The following is a 19,676-nucleotide window of genomic DNA, read 5'->3' as shown; positions in this document are numbered from 1 at the left end:
GAGACATAAAGAAGAGAAGCTAAAGAGCTAAAGAGAGACAAAAGACAGTATAAAAACTTATACTGGCCACAGTAGTTAGAGAGACTAAGAAGATAGTACCTGGCAACAGAAGAGAATTCCTGGCTAAAGATCAGTGTGCCTATTGTAAGGAAAAGGGGCACTGGGTCAGGGACTGCCCCAGGATAGAGGGGAAGCCCAATCAGTGTTTTATGGATTCAGGAACCCAACACTCTGTGCTCCTATGCCCCAGTGGGCCAATGTCCATCAAAGACTTTGGGTACAGGGGGCTACCAGCAACAAACAATACTTATGGACTACCCAAAGAACAGTGGACCTTGGCATGGGCCAGGTAACCCACTAGTTCATGGTCATCCCTGACTGCCCCTATCCCTAGCTCATGAGAAATTTGCTCTCCAAAATAGCTTGTGTGGGCTGAAATGGCTGGGCGAGGCCATGTGTATGCATATCTGTAGACTGTGTATGTGGAGCTTAAGACCTGTCTCATTGTACCAGTACCTAATGCTGGGAGATGTGTTGCTTAGTGCTGTTCTGCCTGGAAAACACCACTCCTGCCAGCCGGGCACTAACAATTATCACCCAATCCAGAACTTAAACTGTGGTAGAGTGACTGATGTTTTGCCTTTGAATGGAATGTCCCAGAGGATGGGACCACTGGTCAGCTGACATGGACTAGATTCTCCACCAGTTGCGGGGCAATCTGGTCACCTTGCTGCCCAATCCTGACCTGGAGCCACCACAGCACAAGTGTCAAGTACTGGAAGAAGCCCATGGGTGGAGGAAAGACCTCTTCAACTGACCAATCTACCCCTACTGAAAGCCGAGGCTACCTTGTTTGTAGACAGGAACACTTCTCTTCATGAAGGTCAGAGATGAGTGGGTGCTGCCATGGTGGACAACACAAATGTCAACTGGGATGGCTGAACCTCTACCCCCCAGCACATCAGCACAGATGCCTTTGCCATCTCTTGGATGCCCTGATGAAGCCAGCAACTGTGAGTATTATTCATTGCCCAGGACATCAGGAGGGAAGAGGTTCAGTGGCATGGGGCAATATCAAAGCAGATCAAGTGGCTTGAGAAATGGCTATACAGCAGCCTATCCTGGTTGCAGGCCTGCAAGAGACAGTCACTGGGAACTGGGATCGGACTAAAGAATGGCCTCAATTAGAATGCACAACAGAAGAAAAGGCCCACATTGCTTAGAAGAGGAAGGACAATGGCACACTTTAGAAAAAGCTACACTCCCCAGAAAACAAACAAAAGACTCACTTTGCCAAATACACAAATGGACTCATTTAGGAGATAAGAAACTTGTCCAAGTAGTTAAGGTATATGTAATAGACTAAGATTTTAGTCAGAGAGGCATTAAAAAAGTATAGGTATGTCAGCAAGTGAATGCTTAGCAAGCGAACAGGGCAAAGAGACCTAGAGAGTTTAGTGGGAAGTCGAAGTGAACTTCACTGAGATAAAACCAGGAAAATATGGTCACGTGTCTCCTAGTGCTTGTAGATACCTTTTCAGGAATAGATAGAAGCTTTCCTCATCAAGCAAGAAATGGCCTTGGTACTCATCAAGAAGATACTGGAAGAAATCTTCCCCAGGTCTGGAGTACCCAAGGTAATCTGGTCAGACAACAGCACTACTTTAATTGCCAAGGTAAGCCAGGGTATGGCCTAGTATTTAGAGGTCGACTGGAAATTACACTACATTACAGACCTCAAAATTCAGGACAGGTAGAGTAAATAAATAAAACTCTAAGAGAGACCCTGACCAAATTGACGATGGAGACTGGCGCAGACTAGGTGGCACTCCTTCCCTCTTGCTCTCTTCAGAGCAAGAAATATCCCTTCCAAATTCAGCCTTACCCCTTTGAGATCTTATATGGGGCCTCAGCTCCTTTGTCTGTATTAGATTATGTTATTAAACAACATGTCATAGTAATAATGATTTGTATGCTAGGCTGAAAGACCTACGGGTGATACAGAAAGAAATCTGGTCACAACTGGTAGCAGCCTATGCCCCAGGGACCCCTGAGACATCTCATCAGTTCCAAGTCGGAGACTCAGCTACATACAATGACACTGAGCCCAGAAACTCAAGTCTTGCTGGAAAGAACCATCCGTACCTAGTGCTGCTGACCACCCTGACAGCAGTCAAGTCTCAATCCTCACCAGCCACATACTAGCTGTTGGGGCTGAGAGCTGGGACCTAGAGGGACACTCAGATCTTCAAAAAGCTCCCTAGACTTGCACATCAGATAAGTGAATACATCAGATACATGACTGGGAGGTTGCTATAATGCTCACTTGAGGAGTGTGCTTTAAAAAAAGGAATTTCATGTTTGCCCTGGGTTCCATCGAGATAGGTCCCCCAATCATAGGTGTGGGTGTAGGCTTGATTTTTATTGCAAATGATGTAACATTGCATATGTTAGTACTCCTAACACTTCTTGGGACTGTGCCTCAGTGATCACAATCTGTATAAGTTTAGAAGTTCTAAAAGGCAGTCATGACCTTTGTGTGTAGGTTCAGATAGTGTACAGATTGGAATTCTAATACTAAAGAGTTTAGGTACTGCAAGGGCAGCTACAAGGACATCAGCTATTGCCCTGCAACACAAGGCTTATGGAGAATTCAGAACTGCCATTGACTTAGATATAAAAAGAGTCCAAGAATCCCTAACCTCCCTCTCAGGGATAGTCCTTCAGAATAAGAGAAGATTAGACCTGATATACCTTAAAGAAAGAGGTCTGTGTACTACACTAAAGAAAGATTGTTGCTTCTATGTAGACCATTCAGGAGTAATTAAAGACTCCATGGGTAAACTTAGAGAAAGGTTAGACAAAAGACAGAGAGACAGAGAAGCGCATCAGGGATGGTTCGAGAGCTGGTTTAGTAGATCTCCTTGGATGACAACTCTGATATTTTCCCTTATGGGACCCTTCTTAATTTTGCTTCTGCTTCTGACTAAAGGTCCATGTGTGTTAAATAAACTAGTTACCTTCATTAGAGAAAGAGTGAATGCTGTTCAGATTTTGATGTTATGCCAACAATATCATGCTTTGGGAGGACAAAAGAATCAATATTATAAAGATACTGAAATTTAGTTCTATGATTAGAACTAGCCACTAGAAGAAGTGGGGAATGAAAGATAGAAGTTTTAAGGTTGCCTCCCTGACCCCTAGACAAAGGTTCGGAGTAGAAGAAGAAAAAACCGGTTAGGCCCTGGATTGTATCTTACAGGAAGCTTCTCCTAGGACCATAGAATGGGAAATTATATCGGCTGGTTCAGCAACTCTCTCCCAGGAACTAGCTGACCTTAAAATTAGATTAAAATCTTAGAGAACAATCTTGAAAAGCAGGAAGCTTCTCCCAGGAACTGATGGACCATAAAGTTAAAGAATCTTGAGAAACAGGATGCTCCTCCTTGTGATTTTTTCACTGGTATTCTCGACACTTTCCAATGGCTCCCTTATTACCACTTGAGTTGTGGTTTCTTCCTTTAAATACCTCCTCTCCCAGCCACTCGTGGTCAAACTCCTCTGCCCCTGCGTGGGATAAAAGTCTTGACCCCAGTGCACTTGTTCCTCTCAATAAACCTCATGTAAATTACAGCAAGGACGGTCTTCCAAGAGTTCTTGGGGGGTCGTGTCATCCCCAGACTTGAGTGAGGGTCTCCCCACTCTGGGGGGCTTTGAGTAGAAATCCCAGAGTAGAAGAACACCAAAGTGTTCAGGGAGAATGAGGGAACTTTGTGTGGCCCGTCCATATTTCCATGTCCTTCCCTTCCCCTTACAAATATAAAAACACTAAAATCTAACACTAATTCAAGGGGTTCATTGTTCTGTAACCACTTTTAAGTGACCATTAACAAACAAGATAAGCCATCTCTCCTGCTTCCTAGGAGAAGGCACCTGCATCCCAGGGCCTAGAAGATGACACTCAGTCCTGAGGGCCATGCTTCTCTGATCTGTCTTTCTCTTCACCCCATCTTTCCAAGCCTCTGTCAAGAGTCAGTGTTCAGAAAATTTCCGTAGAGAAGTGGACAGAAAACTGATCAAATCTTGGCTGCCCTAAAGGTTCCTTTTCCCAGAAAAGAGGCTGGAATCTATAATGAAGGGATCTTCTGGGCATCAATGAGAATGTGAGTTCACAAAAGCTAACACAGACCCTTGTTAGCACTTCTGGAGTTTGGAAAGCTTGGGAGTCTCCTCTAATTTTACTAGAGTTAAGCTAGTATCTTCACATGACTTAGGGGGCTGAGGAATAAACTTGGAAACATCCTCACATATGCCACTTAAATTTGCTAAGAACTGGGGGCTCAGGATCTTTCGTTCCTTCTGCAGGCCACTAGGTTTGGTTCAGGCACCTGTATCTTGTGTAGTGACTGAGGACACTGTTCTCTGGGACCTGATCCTTCCTGCTGTATCTCTGTGTGTCACAGGGTATGTAGTCATTTAAATGACAGTCACATTTTTCAACAGCTTAGCACCAATTGAGAGGTGCAGATTAAGGTACCTTAAGATCTTGAGATACCTACACCTGTATATCTTAAGGCATAGATGAAACCCTGAGCACATCTCTCTCTCTCTCTCTCTCTCTCTCTCTCTCTCTCTCTCTCTCTCTCTCTCTCTCTCTCTCTCTCTGTGTGTGTGTGTGTGTGTGTGTGTGTTTAAATGAAGGCCTACCTATATCAAATCCTGCTTCTCCACATATGCACAGATACTCTGCTGATGAGTATAACTGGGTGGAACTTCCTGCTTTCTTCTTGTCTTATACTTTTACTGCTGTGAACAGATACCATGACCAAGGCAAGTCTCATAAGGGCAACATTTGATTGGGTCTGGCTTACAGCTTCAGAGGTTCAGTCCGTTATCAAGGAAGGAACATGGCAATACCAAAGCAGGCATGGTAGAGGATGAGCTCAGAGTTCTGCAGCTTCGTTTGAAGGCTGCTAACAGAACACTGACTTCCAGGCAGGTAGAGGTTCTTAAAGCCCACACCCACACTGACACACCTACTCCAACAAGGCCAAACCTCCTAAAAGTGCCATGCCCTTGGCCGAGCATATATAAACCATCACACTTCCTATTTAGTGCCTTTGCTGCTTAATGCTACTTGCAGTTGTGTCTGTAGAGCTGACAAACTTAGGGCTTCATGGGCACATAAATGATCTTGACCTGCCCTACATGTCAAATCCTAACATTTAGAGTGAGAGATGGGTTTCATTGAAAAGTTAGGCCATTGTGACAATGTAAAAATGAAGATACCCATGCTGTCTACTTCCCACATGGCCAATGGCTTTGAGAGTGCCACTGACCTAAATGGGGTGGAGTTATGAGAGGAGAAATTAGGATGCCAACAACAGCATTGACCTTTCTTATTATCCATCAGAAGAATGTGTGATATCCTTGACACTCCTATAGATCCATGCCGAGAATTTCTTTCTATCATTCTGGTACTTGGTTCTCAATGTGTTGCTTGGAGACAATAATCAAGCACACAGACTGAGAACTTGTAAGGACTTTATTTGGATGTTATGGAAGAGAAAACTCAAGGACACAACGTGGGACAAATAACAATCTCTTTAAAAATCTCTAGTTATATGAAAATACATTCTTCTTCTTCTTCTTAGTGCTCAGCGGCAGCAGAGGGGGTAGGTGATGCCACCAGAACGGCAGGACCCAGCCAGTCGTTCCCCAAATTGACATCTGAGGCGTCTGCAATAGCAGGTCACGCCTGACTTCACATCTGGGGAAATAGACATCATAGGAAATACTTAGTGCCTCAGTCGGCAGGGCGGAAGAATCTTAGGCAATATATGTGCTGGGTGAAGTGTGATTGCTGCCTTGAGTAATAGTGACAGCAACATGAGCAATCATGATCAATATGAATAAATATACATGGTAAGCACAAAACTAAAACTAATGCTGTTTGTCTTAATTTTGATATTTTATGTGCTCCTGACATTACTAAATTTTTAAACATATAATAAACACAATAAAATAGACAAAGTCTAACTATTTAGATCTAGAAAAAACAACCAGTCACAAAGACTTGATTTATTAAACCTTGTGATATAAACGAATTTTCACAAAAAGAAATTGATCTATTTAGCTCTTGATGTTAAATGAGAAAAATAAAGAAATAATAAAGTCTCCCAGTGACCCAATTTCAGAACTTATCTCTCCCCCTTCTCTCCTCCATATCTCTAGTATGATGATGTCTCTCACCTGCATCTTGGAGAGCAGTGCCTTTATCCCCTCCCAAGGATATGGAAATATCCTGGTCCTCCATGACCAGCTGCTCCTGATCTAGAGCCTCCTCAGTGCTTCTTTCCTTGGGGAGATTCTGCCTGGGTGTGGAGGGCCAGCAGGAGAAGGGTGGTGAGCAGAGTGAGCGTCCTCATGGCTGTGGGTTTCCTAAGGGATGAAAAAGACATCAGGAACGGTGAGTGTGTATAGATCTGTGTGTGTGTGTGTGTGTGTGTGTGTGTGTCTGTGTGTCTGTGTGTGTCTGTCTGTCTGTCTGTGTGTCTGTCTATGTATATGGGGGTGTATGTTAAAGGAAGATTCTGAGATAGGCCCTGCAGTTAGAAAGTGTCTACATTGATAAGGAAAGGGATTTGTCCTCAGCGTCTTCTTGATATTTTTGTTACCACAGCTTCCATCCTGATAAGCCTTGGTCCATGTGTCTGGTGGCTGTCTTTGGTTTAAGGTGGCAAGGAAGAGAAAGACCCTGCTATTTTTTCCTGTAACTTCTTGGATTTTGTGTTTACACTAGAATGAGTATTTACTTTTTAATGTGAAAAAAAGAAGAAAAGAAACAGCATTTTCATACATTAAGTCTAAGGACCTCCATGTCTCTAAAGATGTATTGTTATTTGCTATCTGAAGGTGTTGGCTCAGGGGTGACACCTGAATCCTGATGATGTAGAGAGTCAATGCTTGTTGACCACATTGACCTTATCAAACTTATCAAACTATGGTCAAAATGAACTCCTGTGACTCTAGGCAAAGAATTGGTCTAAGGAGGACTACTATTCTTTCTACTCCTACACAAGTATGAATAGCAATTAAGACAGTAAGTACTGAAGCATACAGCACAACTGTTTCATGCACAACTGGAACATACCTCAAGTAAAATGGATTAAAGACCTGGACATGAGATGTAAAAGCATAAAACTACTAGAAGGAAACACAGAACTGGGTCTGGACAGTGACATATTGCATGACACCAAAGGTTCAGGGAAGAAGGCAGGTGGGAAAGTGGGGTTGTGCGACTGCACTGGGCTCTGCAGCCTCTGCTTAGGAGAAGAAATAAGCACTGGGGTGAGGTGACAAATAGAACATGGTGGAAGTTTTAGCAAAGCATACATCTGAAAAGAAACTAAAACCCAAAATATATAGACAATATGTGCGAGTCAGTAGCCAAAGCCAAGCAATACCAAAAGATATTTCTTAAAATAGAAAGACAGTTTAAAGATCATATTAATATCCCTACTGGAATGACCAGGAAGACATTTCTGTTTTGGGAAAAGTTTTGTGAGTTTCCCTTTCTGGTATCCTTCCCAGATTCCAGAGGCCCAGGCAGAAGAACCCAGGAAGGGGGTCTGTTGATGTGGGCTCCTCCAGAGCAGTCTTGCCTTTAGGGAGTCCTTTGCAGCTAGGCCTCAGTGACATATCCATAGTTTGAAAATTATTTTCATTACTTACAGACTCTTTGGGTATGCAGGGAGAGCAGAGCAAGAAGGACAGCAATCTTCTTTCCAGACCTGGGGATACGAGAGCAGCTTAAACATCTTGGAACAGACTTCCCCTATTTAAGGGTCATTTGTGATGTCTTAATTTTTTGTGGTTAATTTCTATTGGATACCACAAACACCTGTGGTGCAAGGGCAGTTAGGAAATTGGAAAGGATGGGGCAAAAAAGGAATTCACACAAGGACTTCTTATTTATCTTGTGTAGAACTGGATAACATCCATTTTTCCATCGCTGTTCACTCCAAGGAGGTTGAGGCTTAATCACTGGTTTCAGAGAGTATGAGAGAGTACACAGGTAATGTGTGGCCTACAAATGAAGCTTATGTTTTGTGGAGAATACTAGAATATACATTCAATGAACATGTAAAGAAGCATTTGAAAACTAGTTCTTAGTGAACCTGCCTAGGACCTAAGTTACAACTGTTGGAACTAGTTAAGCCATTCAGGAGAGTGTGAACATTTGCTGTATGGTGAGATTGTCCATTAGTTCTTCAGTGAGAATGGGCATTTTCTAATGGAGTCTCCAATGTTTTATATATATATATATATATATATATATATATATATATTTCCCCCCCAAAGGTTATCATTGACAATGCATTCTTTTGGCAGGGTATTGGGGTCAAGGGCAGAGCCCCCAGGGATAGAGTAGTTCTTTTATTAAAGAGTCTAAGAGAACCATTTTTTTCCTTTTACCAGGTGCTGATATTTTCTGAAAATGTCCTGTATAAACCAGGAAATGGGTTATCACCAAAGAGTAAATCTTTTGACACTTTTATCTGAGACTTCATAGCTCCCCAAAACTGTAGGATTTGGTATCATCTGCTGTGTATAACATGATTATATGACTTGGTATGTGTTGTCCTGTTACACAAGACAAAATGGAGTAAGACACATCGGAACTCATCAGGCATACTTTCGGGAACTTTGAGTCTTGGGAAAAAGGCCTCTTATAGTGGTAGACCAGAACTATTTATGTGCAGCTTCTTTGGGAAAATGTTTTGGTTTATTGTATTTACAAGTATCCATTGTCAAAACCCACTCTGCTTCAGACAGGTGGATGACGATGCTTCCCTCTGAACCAGGATGGGCGGTTGTACTCTGCACACCTGGTCTCAGCGCTCAGCCCATCACAATCTCCCTCCTGACACCAGCACCAACTTGCTAACCATGCTGGAAAGTTTGTTTGCACTAATGTCTTCAAATCCCAGAGAGCCACTCATTTCTCTGCCCATGGCACTGACGAATGTTCAAATATTAAATATGAGTTAGAACCCATGTGCATGTGTATGCTGTTTGAAATCCATTCCTACTTGTAATGATATACAACAGCAGGAGAGCAGAGCACGTTTATGTACATACACAATGAGAGAAGTTGGAACTTGTGTGTATTATTTTGAATATCAACCTTTGTTTTGTCAAAGGTTGATGAAGTGAAACTTCATCTTTTCACCTACTATCTCAAGAATGACCCAGAAAACACATCCTAAAAATGTGATATAAAGTCCTGTTCTATTTTGGATATATTGATGAACAACTTATTTTTAATTATTTATTAAGATTTCTGCAATGGGAATGTAGGATTAGTGTGCAACCAATGTAAGGTTCGTGTCTCTGTCCTTGGTGTGCTTGAACAGGAGAAAAACTAGCAAATGCTTTTGTCTAGGATTTTCAAACTATGAAACCTTCTCTGCCATCATATGAGAGCCATCAGAAAAGGAGAGATAAAGAAAAGCCAGGGCAACCCTTTTATTTCTTGAACCAACCAGTTTTTATAATCTCTTATGGTTCTCAAGAATTTGAGTGAAAATTCTGAGTCGGGGGTAGTTCTTGAACTGTGAATCTAACACTACAAATGAACACAGGTGGAAAGTATGATGATTCCTAACACAGAACATCGGACTTGTAAGAACTGGGTACAGCTGTGCTGGGTACACACTGGGCATCAGAGGTCCCAGCTGACTGTTAAGGACAGCTTTATTGAGAGATGCTATCAAAGAAGCAGGGTCATCCACCTGAGAGGGCAGGAAGGCAGAAAGATAGGGTACACTCTTGAAGTTTTAGATTAATATCCAAACATGGGAGAATTTAGCAAAGGGCATGTGTTATGCATGTGGTCATTGGCTGGAGGGCTGAAGAGTGTGAGGAGAGGGTCATTGTCACCTAAGAGGACAAGTATTAAAAAGTTGGGAAGGTGAACATCTGGGCCACATTAAACTGGAGAATCTTATCCTCTAACCTGCAAGTGTCTTAAATGATCTGGGGAACCTTGAGTAGCAACGGAAGGTTGGTAAAGCACAGAAAAAATATGATCTCTTAATCCCTTATATGCTGTTTCTGGTCATAGAAAGAGTTCAGAAAACCAAACTTTCAAATAGAAATAAACTCTTTATGCTGGAGTAATAACTTTGTGTATTGTATCTCTGTTCAGTGTACATTATTGCCAAGTAAGTGGAAAAAGAGAATGTGTAAACCCATACACTCTCTCTCTCTCTCTCTCTCTCTCTCTCTCTCTCTCTCTCTCTGTGTGTGTGTGTGTGTGTGTGTGTGTGTGTGTGTGTGTGTGTGCGTGTGTTTGTACATATTGGAATACCACTCAACCATAAAAATGTGGAATTTTCAATAGCTGAGATGGCACTGGAGGATACTTGCTGTGTAAGCTCCAGACACACAAGTGAAGGACAACATGTTCTCACATAGCCAAGATAAAGAGCAATGTAATGGCAGCTGAGAATAGAATACTTGCTACTAGAGACTGGAAAGGGCAAGGGATGCTGGGAGGAGGTTGATCAGTGGGTACAGAATTACATTTACATAGGAGCAATGAGTTATGGTGGACTATTACATAAGAGCATGGTTGTGAATAATAACGGATCATGTATTACAAAACAGTACAGTAGAATTTTAGTGTTTCACCATAACAAAATTATAAGTAATTGAGGTGACAGATATGCTAATTCCCCAACTTAATCACTTCATAGTGTGCTCATACATGAATGATAAATTACCATTATACACCTAGAATTTTACCACTAGAATAGGTCAATTTAAAAAGAATGAACTCTTGCATTTTACAAGAAAATTTTACCCTAAACTACAAAAGAGAGAAGGAATACTACATGAGCTTATTGTATCAAGGGAGAAGAATTGCATCAGGGAGAGATGCTGGAATAATCTCTCTGGAGACAAAGACAAGAGAGGCTGTTATCTTTGTGAGATAGTGGACAGGCCTTGGAGAACATTAGTAGGGAGGTTGATCAATGTGATTGTGTCATGTGTTTGCTGATTGACATTTTCTGGAGTTATTCTATCTGTTCCTGGAAACTGAGAATCTATGCCGTTAGATAATTACATTTCAGAAGGATGGCCCACATTTGACTTAATTATTAAGTGTATTTCACAAAGGACAAATTTAAAGACTGAAGTGTCCCGAAGGAATGTGGAAGCAGGCTATCATGCTTGCAATCCACTAATCAATATTCTGTAATATTTGAAGCTGAAAGGGTTATACTCATTAGAGTTAGACTTTCCTTACTGGCTCATTCTGTGGAGTTGGTATCTGTCATGGTTGCTATAACAACTACCATGTAATATGCTTCTAGCCTTCTTTCTTCCTCACAGTGTGATGGGCATATTCAATTGTAACAGCATGGTCCTATCCCTACTGAATGAATGTCCCATCCATAAGAATGTCTGTTGGGAACCCACACCATCTGTGCTACTGGAAGCTGCAATCTACAAGGTCGCCACCACTGCTGTCCTTTTATCCCTACATGGTTTTCCCTTAAGGAGTTTGTGATGATTTAGAGTCTGACTCTTAGCACCCTGTAGCATTACAAGAGAATCAGGCTGTAAGGAGAACTGTCTGATTTCCTATGTATCCTGGTTATCTCTTCCAAGCTGCATTCAGCTCTCCAAAGCTATAAGGTAACTCACTGAAGTGTACCTTGTAGAGCACACTGCAGCCATTGGACACGCCCACTTCCTGTATATGAAGAAGATTTCTTTATAGAGAACATATTTTGTCTCATATGACTGGAAACACTGCAGATAATGTGCATATCCTAGTGTGGGATGCCCTGCTTCTCATGCTACTTATTCTCTCTCTGACTTTCTCTAATATTGCTAAAAGGTGTTTCCATAGAGCCAAAAATAACCCATAGCTTAGAAACCAGAGGCATAATGCAGACCTGTTTCATTGAAACTTCAACAGTTTTTAGGAAATAAAATTTAGATACAGTAGTTTTTAAGGAAATAAAATTTAGAAGTGAGTATAGAAAAATGTGGCAGGAAGGACAGAAAAAAGGGTCTTGCTCTATAATTTCTGATTTTTTCAATCAACACAAAATAAAGGCAGAATGGAATAGTAGGTAATCTATGAGGATGTGTTCAAGTCTGCAGTGGAAGAAATGGTGAATCTAAAATAAGAGGCATGGGCATTTGATCATTTGATGATGGTTGTGTTCTTTTACATCTTGTGTCTAATTTGATTCAAAAAAAGGGTAAATTTCCTCCTACCAAAGTAGCTTTCAACAACTCAGTACATTGGATTTCTTGTAATGGGAGACACTTTTTTATAAAGAAAGCCTTATGAGAAAGAAATTCAATGAGAGTACTTCACCCTCACTGTTACAACTATGAAAAGGAAATAAAATGAAGTAAAGTAGAGTTACCAAGTGAGCCATATTACTCTCCACAGGTTTCTGGAGGTCATTGTCAATGCTCTCTCAGGAGACTCCAAGCCTCCAACACCAGCACTCATCTGCATCTTAAAAAACAGAGCCTTCTGGGCCTCCAAAGGAGACAGACACATCTGAGACCTCTCTCTGGCTGCCACTCCGTTTTACTCTTCATCTGCCTCTTGCATAGGATCAGCCTGGACCTGGAAGGCCAGCAGGACAAGGGCAGAGAGGAAGAGAAGTGTCTTCATGGCCAGGAGTCACCTGGAGGACTGCTGAGCCTGAGATCGCTGTATGGAGAGTGAGGAGGCAGCCTGCATTAATGGGGCACAGACAGGCCCCTCACTTAGACAAGGCACTCATTGATGGGGACTGGGAGAGGCCGTTGTCCTCAGGATCCCTTTGCTGTTCATCTGTCCTCAAGGCTTCCATCCTGATGTTGCTCTGTGTGCTCAGTGACACCCATCCCCCACTGATAATGATGACGGGGCCTTGCTATCTTCCCCTGTTTCCCATCTGCTTGAGTATTTACCTCTCAGTGGTCAAGAAAGAAAATGGCTAAACACTGCCTAATTCAATAATCTCATGGAACAAAGCGTCTTTGTGTTTGGAACTAGGAGCCTGCCCTTCTCAGAAGTGTGGACCCTGGAACAAGTATAAATTCAGGTGGACTTGACAGTCAATTCTGCACAGGATTCTGGGTATTATCAAATACCCTCATGAAGGAAGACATTATGAATCTTCTCTTTTGGGGCTAAGGAATTAAAATCACCTTACCATGTCTCCAGTGAATTGAGTTCAAGAGACAGGTTTTCAGAGTGAAGGTAGAGTGGGTTGTTCTGAAGAAGCCATTGTGACAGAATACATCACACTTGGGGACCATCCAGTGCTGTGCTGTTGCTCTTGGATTAGATCATGTACTTTTTACTTTTAGGTGACATGAATTAAGAAACAATGAACAACCGTATCAAATTTTTCTCTTCCTTTAAATTATTCTTTGTATTTGCAATCTCTGAGTCTATGTTAAAAAATTGAAGTCCTCTCCCAATTGGTAGAATGTAGTGATTTTTCCTCTTTTCTAATAAGTAGAGAAACACCAGTGTTTATCATTATATGGACACGGGCATAAAATACATATAAATATCCCACAGAGCTTAAAAGCAACAGTGATCTTGCTTTTATTTTGATATATTCCAGAACAGTGTACTTGTGACAGTCGATCATGCTGTTGACTGTCATGAAACCAATTAGGCAAACACCATTGATTCCTCAGTTTCATTCCTAGATGTTACTGTGATTCCTTTATTCAATGCCTTATGCTGACTGTGCATCTCCAGGCATAGCCAAGACTTGTCAGGCCCTTGTGGGAATAGTCCTACAGTTCACTGGACTGACTCAAGTCTTTTGGTTATATATAAGGGGTGATACATGTTGCTAGTTCAGTGCACCAAGAATGAAGAAAAATTAAAATTACTTCTCACCTTGAGACCTGAAAGTTACTTGGCATTTACCCTGATGCGGTGAGGCTTAGCCAAGAGTCTTTGGAATGACAGTGTCAGACACTTAAATGAAACTGTCTTAAAGAAATCCCGGACTTCAGATAGTAGCAACTGCAAAGATGAACACAGTTTTCAGATAAAAATAAAAGGAAGACACTCAAATGATGTTGCTGCCCTGGTCTACACTCTTATTTTTTTTCTCCTAATTTAGATGGCACATTCACAAATGCATCTCTCACATGATAAGGTCTTATATTCTTCTGAAGCAGTCTCATTCAGAGAATGAGAAGGAATATCAATGAGTCCATGTAATGAGAAATAGAGTAAAAATCAGAGAATGGCTACTCAAGAGATAAAATATCAAAACAACAATAAAAACAAAAACAACAACAACAAACCGTGCACAAAGAAAGCCAATTAATAACTGAAATACAAGAAGGAAGAGCCAAGTGGGCTTATTGGGAGACACACTGTCACCATACCTGGCTGACCTGAGTTCAAGTCCCAGGAACCACACAGTGGCAACAGCAAGCAGATTGCCATTAGCTGCCCTCTGAGTTCCACCTGAGTTCTGTGGCACATGAGTCTCCCAATACATACAATTAGTAATTAAATATAAAATATAAAAATACATAAATATAAAATATAAAAATAAAATTTTAAGTAAATGATAACCTTTAAAAGACAGACTTCCCAAGGATTAGTTACAGAAAGCATCCTTTTGTCCAAAAAAAACTCCCCTAGTTTAGCCTAATCCCGTAGAATCTCAAACAGTTCATTTGGCCTTGGACGAACATTGAGGAACGGCCAGGTCGTATAAGAACTGAGAATCGCTGTAGGTTGCGGTGCTCAGAAGACGTCTCTATTGAACTCACATCCTCTCCATCACCATGGTGTTGTCAACATGCTCCACCTCATGGGCCAGAGGCCATCACTTATCACTACAGAGAACATCCATGAAATTTCGGTAAACAATCTATGATTGCATGAAAAAAAAATACCCTGTAGATGACCAAGATCTTTCCAAATATTCCATTGACCACAGGAACATCAAACGAACAACACATGCCTCTGGCTCATTCCAGCCAACTCTGAGACAGGGCCATGCTACAGCCTCTGACTGTGACCCTGGACCCTCTGAGGAGAGCATGGAAACACAGAGAAAAGGTGTGAGCATTGGGACTGGAACCAAAAGACCCATACTGACTTCATAATTAGAATTTCACCAGACATCACTAGTGACTAAACCTGCATCTTTAAAACAAGGAGATTTGTCTCCATGGTCTTAGGACATTCCTCAGTCCAATATGAAGCTCACCCACTTCCCATCAACCACCTTTATATCATAGTCTTCTGGTCAGAAATACCCACACATTACTCTGTCAGACATTTACTATTTTTCTTCTTCCTATCATCTTTAATATCTGGAAGGGGCTATATCAGTTCTCAGCTCTCCCAAGTCTCATTTATCCTTACATTGAATGCCTTTTACCCTAGTTTGGGAAAATGCCTATTTTCTGTGATGTCTCTTTAACATGGCCATAAAGTTCTTGAGGTATTTGAAACCAGGAGATACATTCCCCATTAGTTTAACATATACAAGCATTTGCTATTGGAGAAAACATTTGAATGTTATTGATCCTGATAACTTCTTATGTAAAGTAAGAAGAGTAAATTTTCATGTATTGTAGAGCCAGGGCAGCTTTGTGTCATAACTTCATAGAAACCACGACATTTTGAAATGCATGATAAGCCAGGTAGCATTCTCCACATAGATAGCATGTACAGCACATTATATTAGCTTCTACATACTAATTGCTAAGGTCTTCTTTCTCTTCCTATCTGAAGTTTTCACAATAATCCAATAAAGTAGCCACTCTTATTGACCAATGTGTTGTGGGTTTGGAACAGAACTTGCAAGAGGTTAATTGCCTGACTCAGAGACACTAAAGGTTAGGCAACAGGGCTGTGGCCAAATCTCCTGTTTTTACCACTACCCCATCTTCCAACCTAACGTCTGCGTTTCTAGTGATACCTCCTCTCATTTATTGGGATTAGTTGTTTTCCTTGCTAGAATCTGATAGGAGATCAAGGTTGAAAGACATCTGTTGACAGACAGTTTTTCTACAACTTCTCCCAGTCTCTACCTGTGCTAATTCCCAACTCTGGGATTTGATATGAGACAACCAATAAATAACAATTAATCTCTAGATACATCTTAAGAAAAGGGTTTCTTTTTTTGCCAGTTATCACAAGAAATAACACACATGTAAGATCAGTGCAAAAGAAATAGATTCAATTATTAAGGAGAGTCTCATCCTTTGAAATTTTGTGTTCAAACTTGTGACTCAAAACAAGGGCAGCAGTGATCACTCCACCTGTCTTAGAGTAAAATATCCAGTGCAGGAGGTCATGAGAAAAAAGAAGTTCTCAAGTTGTGACCCATCTCACCCACAGAGTTTTAATCCCAGTGAGGAAGGAAGACAGCTAGACACTCCCATGTGCACAAGTGGGTTCTGTGCAAGATCCAAGGTTTCAGAAGCCATTTCAGGGCAACCTCCATACTTTGGAGACCATGATTGAATATATGATGATGGTTGGACAAGATTTAGTAAAAGGAGTATTAGCAATGAACTGCAAAGAACTCCATTTTCCAATATCACTTTCGTGTCTCTTATCCACCTGTTCCATCCACAGCCCTGTTTCCTAATGTCTTGTTGGGCATTCACATGTGATATCATATGTTAGACTCCAAAAATCCTGAACACCCTCCATGAGAAGGTCGAAATTCCTCAGTTGTGGAAGTGAGAGGGTAAGAAAGATAACTCTGTCTCAAACCCAGGAGGTGGTATGAATTTTTCTAATGCCACTAAAACACACAGGCTTGAGTTTTACAAATTTAAATTAAAGGAAGAAAACTCAGAAATATCATTGAAGGAAATTAAATACTAGGTTGTTTGTAAGAGCAAATAAAACTGGAAAAGAAAAACAATAATATTTATAGAAATTTGTAACACTTACTACAAATGGAATATATCTGAGACTTATGAATGGCAGCTAAAGATGAATTAAAGAAAATGTGGGGTAGAAGGGTTTACTCAGAGCACTTGATAGTGTTGTAGAGGACCCAGGTTCAGTTCTAGAACCCACATAGCCAATCATAGCATTCTGGAAATCCAGTACTAGAGTAATTGGCCATCTTGTGCACTTCTCTTGGCAACTTATGAGAAAAATGTACTACTAATACTGAAATCTCAATTTGACCTATCAGATTGGGACTAGGACTATAGGAAAAATATTATAGTACGAGTTAAGGACACTGGCTGCTCTTTCAGAGGTCCTGAGTTCAATTCCCAGGAATCACATGCTGACTTACAATCATCTGTTATGGGGATCCAATGCCCACTGCTGGTCTCTGAACACATCTGCAGTGTATTCATAAGCATGGATTAAGCAAATAATTGTTAAAAAAAGAAAACTGTTTTTCCCCCAAGGCCTAATGAAAAAAAGTCTGAAAATGACTGGGTGCACGTTCACAGACAGAGGACTCTGGTCTCCACCTTCTTTGGTGTCCACAAGTAGGTGTCTTTCCCCAAGTGAGACAGCTGATGTTACCAGGGTTGGTGACGAGACAAAGAAGAGTACATAAAGCAGTAAGAAAATAAAAATGACGGTGTAAAAGAAAACTTGATTGCTGTCCTCAGAAGACCTTTCTTCTGGATGGACATATTGTGCTGGTTCTGCATGCTTTGGACCTTCATGACCAGTTCTGTACTGAACACTGTTAGGAAGGACAGAAAGAGAAAACACAGAAATAAAAAACCTTCACATGGGCATGGAGCCTTTTGACCATGCAAATTTTAGTAAGTGCTCTTGAGACCAACTCTGTGATAATCAGAAAAGACAATAATGTGTCTGAAATGTAAGGTGTGTTTCTTGAATCAGAGATCTATATCTACAGAGAGATTCAAGTGGTCATGTCCCATTAAACAATGATATATATGTTCAATATATATAAAGGTATATGTATGTTCAATATATATGTTCAATATGTATGTAAATAATATTCTTGCTGCTTCACTTACTTTTACACAGAGCTGTAAGTAAAAACATTGTATCCAACGAGTAGTATTTATTAACATGTAAATAGGAGCTGGCACCTGGGACACTGGGACTCCTTACAGTGACTGAAAACATCAGGATGCTCTGGACCTTTTGCTGTGTGTGTAGTGAGAGACATGGGATAAACACAGACTGAAAAGTGTTCATGTATGACATGGCGGCACTTCTTGAGACTGGGTAGCAGCTTCTGAGCCTCTCTACATTGTGGATGTCTGTTCCCGTAGGTCAGTTTTCATTGTCTAAAAGTAAAAGCATTGCAACATCTCAGACCTGGGAAACACACCATGGCTTGAGGGTCTCACAGGTGAAGAGCCACCTGGAGCTCACTCTTGGCAGATGTGTTCCATGACTTTGGCTTCTTCAGAACAACCCACTACAGCTTCACTCTGACAAATCCTAGAAACTTGAACTCAATTCACTAGAGGGCATAATAAAGCCATCTTATTTTTCTGTATAACAGCCCCAAAGGAGGGGATTCACAAAGTTTGCCTTGATGAGGACCATTGCTAATACCATGAAACTTGCAAACAATTGAGTGTCCAGTCCACCTGGTGAAGGACTGTTCCAGGGTCCACAGCTTCTGAGAAGAGCAGGCTCCAACTTCTAACCACAAAAACTATTTGTTCCATGCGCTCATTAAATTAGGCAGCGCCCAGCTATTTTCTTTCCTGACCACTGAGAGGTAAAAACTCAAGCAGATGGGAAACAGGGGAAGATAGCAAGGCCCCTTCATCATTATCAGTGGGTGTGTTTGGGGGGGAGGGGTGTCATTGAACACAGAGCAACATCAGCATGGAAGCCTTGAGGACAGAGGAACATCAAAGGGATCCTGAGGGCAACAGCTGGGAGCAGTTGCCATCAGTGAGCGCCTTCTCTAAGTGTGGGGCACGATCTTTGCCCTATAAATGCAGGCTGCCTCCTCTCTCCACACACTGGTCTCCAGCTCACCAATCCTCCAGGTGACTTCCAGCCATGAAGACTCTTGTCCTCCTCTCTGCCCTTGTCCTGCTGGCCTTGCAGGTCCAGGCTGATCCCATTCAAGAGGCAGAGGAAGAGACTAAAACTGAGGAGCAGCCAGCAGATGAGGACCAGGATGTGTCTGTCTCCTTTGAAGGCCCAGAAGCCTCTGCTCTTCAAAAGCCTGGTGAGTGCTGGTGCACAGAATGATGGAGGCTTGGAGTCTCCTGATGGAGGGTTGTAGATTAGCCCTGGAATCCTGTCAAGAACAATCTGGTTCAGGTAGCTGTCTCTTTGTCCCTTCACATCTTCCTTGTCTTATTCATAGAGGTAACAGAGAGTCAAACCATTGGGCTTGACTTTTTTCCTTTTAAGATTTTTGATCTAACAATTTATCTGTGGAAAACCTTTAAATTATAAAACATATTGATTAGTTCTTTTAGACCTGATTGATAATTTTGTTATAGGAAGAAATATTCATTCTACTTTAAAAATTAGATTTGGTACCCAAATGCCAGTGTATGAAGGTGTTAGGTAAGGAAAAACCAAAAATGGTGATAGAATGTGGTGTAGATGACAATTCCTTTATGCGATTAACACTTTTTAAAATGTCTTGTCTCCATGTGTTTGGGGTTGA

The 19,676-nt window shown here is 41.4% G+C and overlaps 2 protein-coding genes across 3 annotated transcripts in view; one reads left to right on the top strand and one right to left on the bottom strand.

Annotated features, from left to right (window-relative positions):
* Positions 1–19,676, bottom strand: part of LOC116914494 (defensin alpha-like protein 1) — a 30,606-nt gene that overhangs the window by 3,846 nt on the left and 7,084 nt on the right. Inside the window, exon 2 of one of the 2 annotated variants that reach the window (XM_032918807.1) lies at positions 5,747–5,770. In XM_032918807.1, the coding sequence (XP_032774698.1) occupies positions 5,747–5,770 (24 nt within the window). Of the gene's footprint in view, positions 1–5,657; positions 5,771–19,676 lie in introns of those variants that run through there. The other variant, XM_032918808.1, reaches the window with a different exon arrangement.
* Positions 19,019–19,676, top strand: part of LOC116914917 (defensin alpha-like protein 1) — a 1,365-nt gene continuing 707 nt past the window's right edge. The window contains exon 1 of the mRNA XM_032919352.1: positions 19,019–19,226. Within this exon, the coding sequence (XP_032775243.1) occupies positions 19,055–19,226 (172 nt within the window). The 5' untranslated portion in view covers positions 19,019–19,054. The remainder of the gene's footprint in view (positions 19,227–19,676) is intronic.

This window comes from Rattus rattus, chromosome 13, assembly GCF_011064425.1.
Source record: "Rattus rattus isolate New Zealand chromosome 13, Rrattus_CSIRO_v1, whole genome shotgun sequence".
Taxonomy (NCBI): domain Eukaryota; kingdom Metazoa; phylum Chordata; class Mammalia; order Rodentia; family Muridae; genus Rattus; species Rattus rattus.
This window is presented reverse-complemented; position numbering and strand designations above follow the sequence as displayed.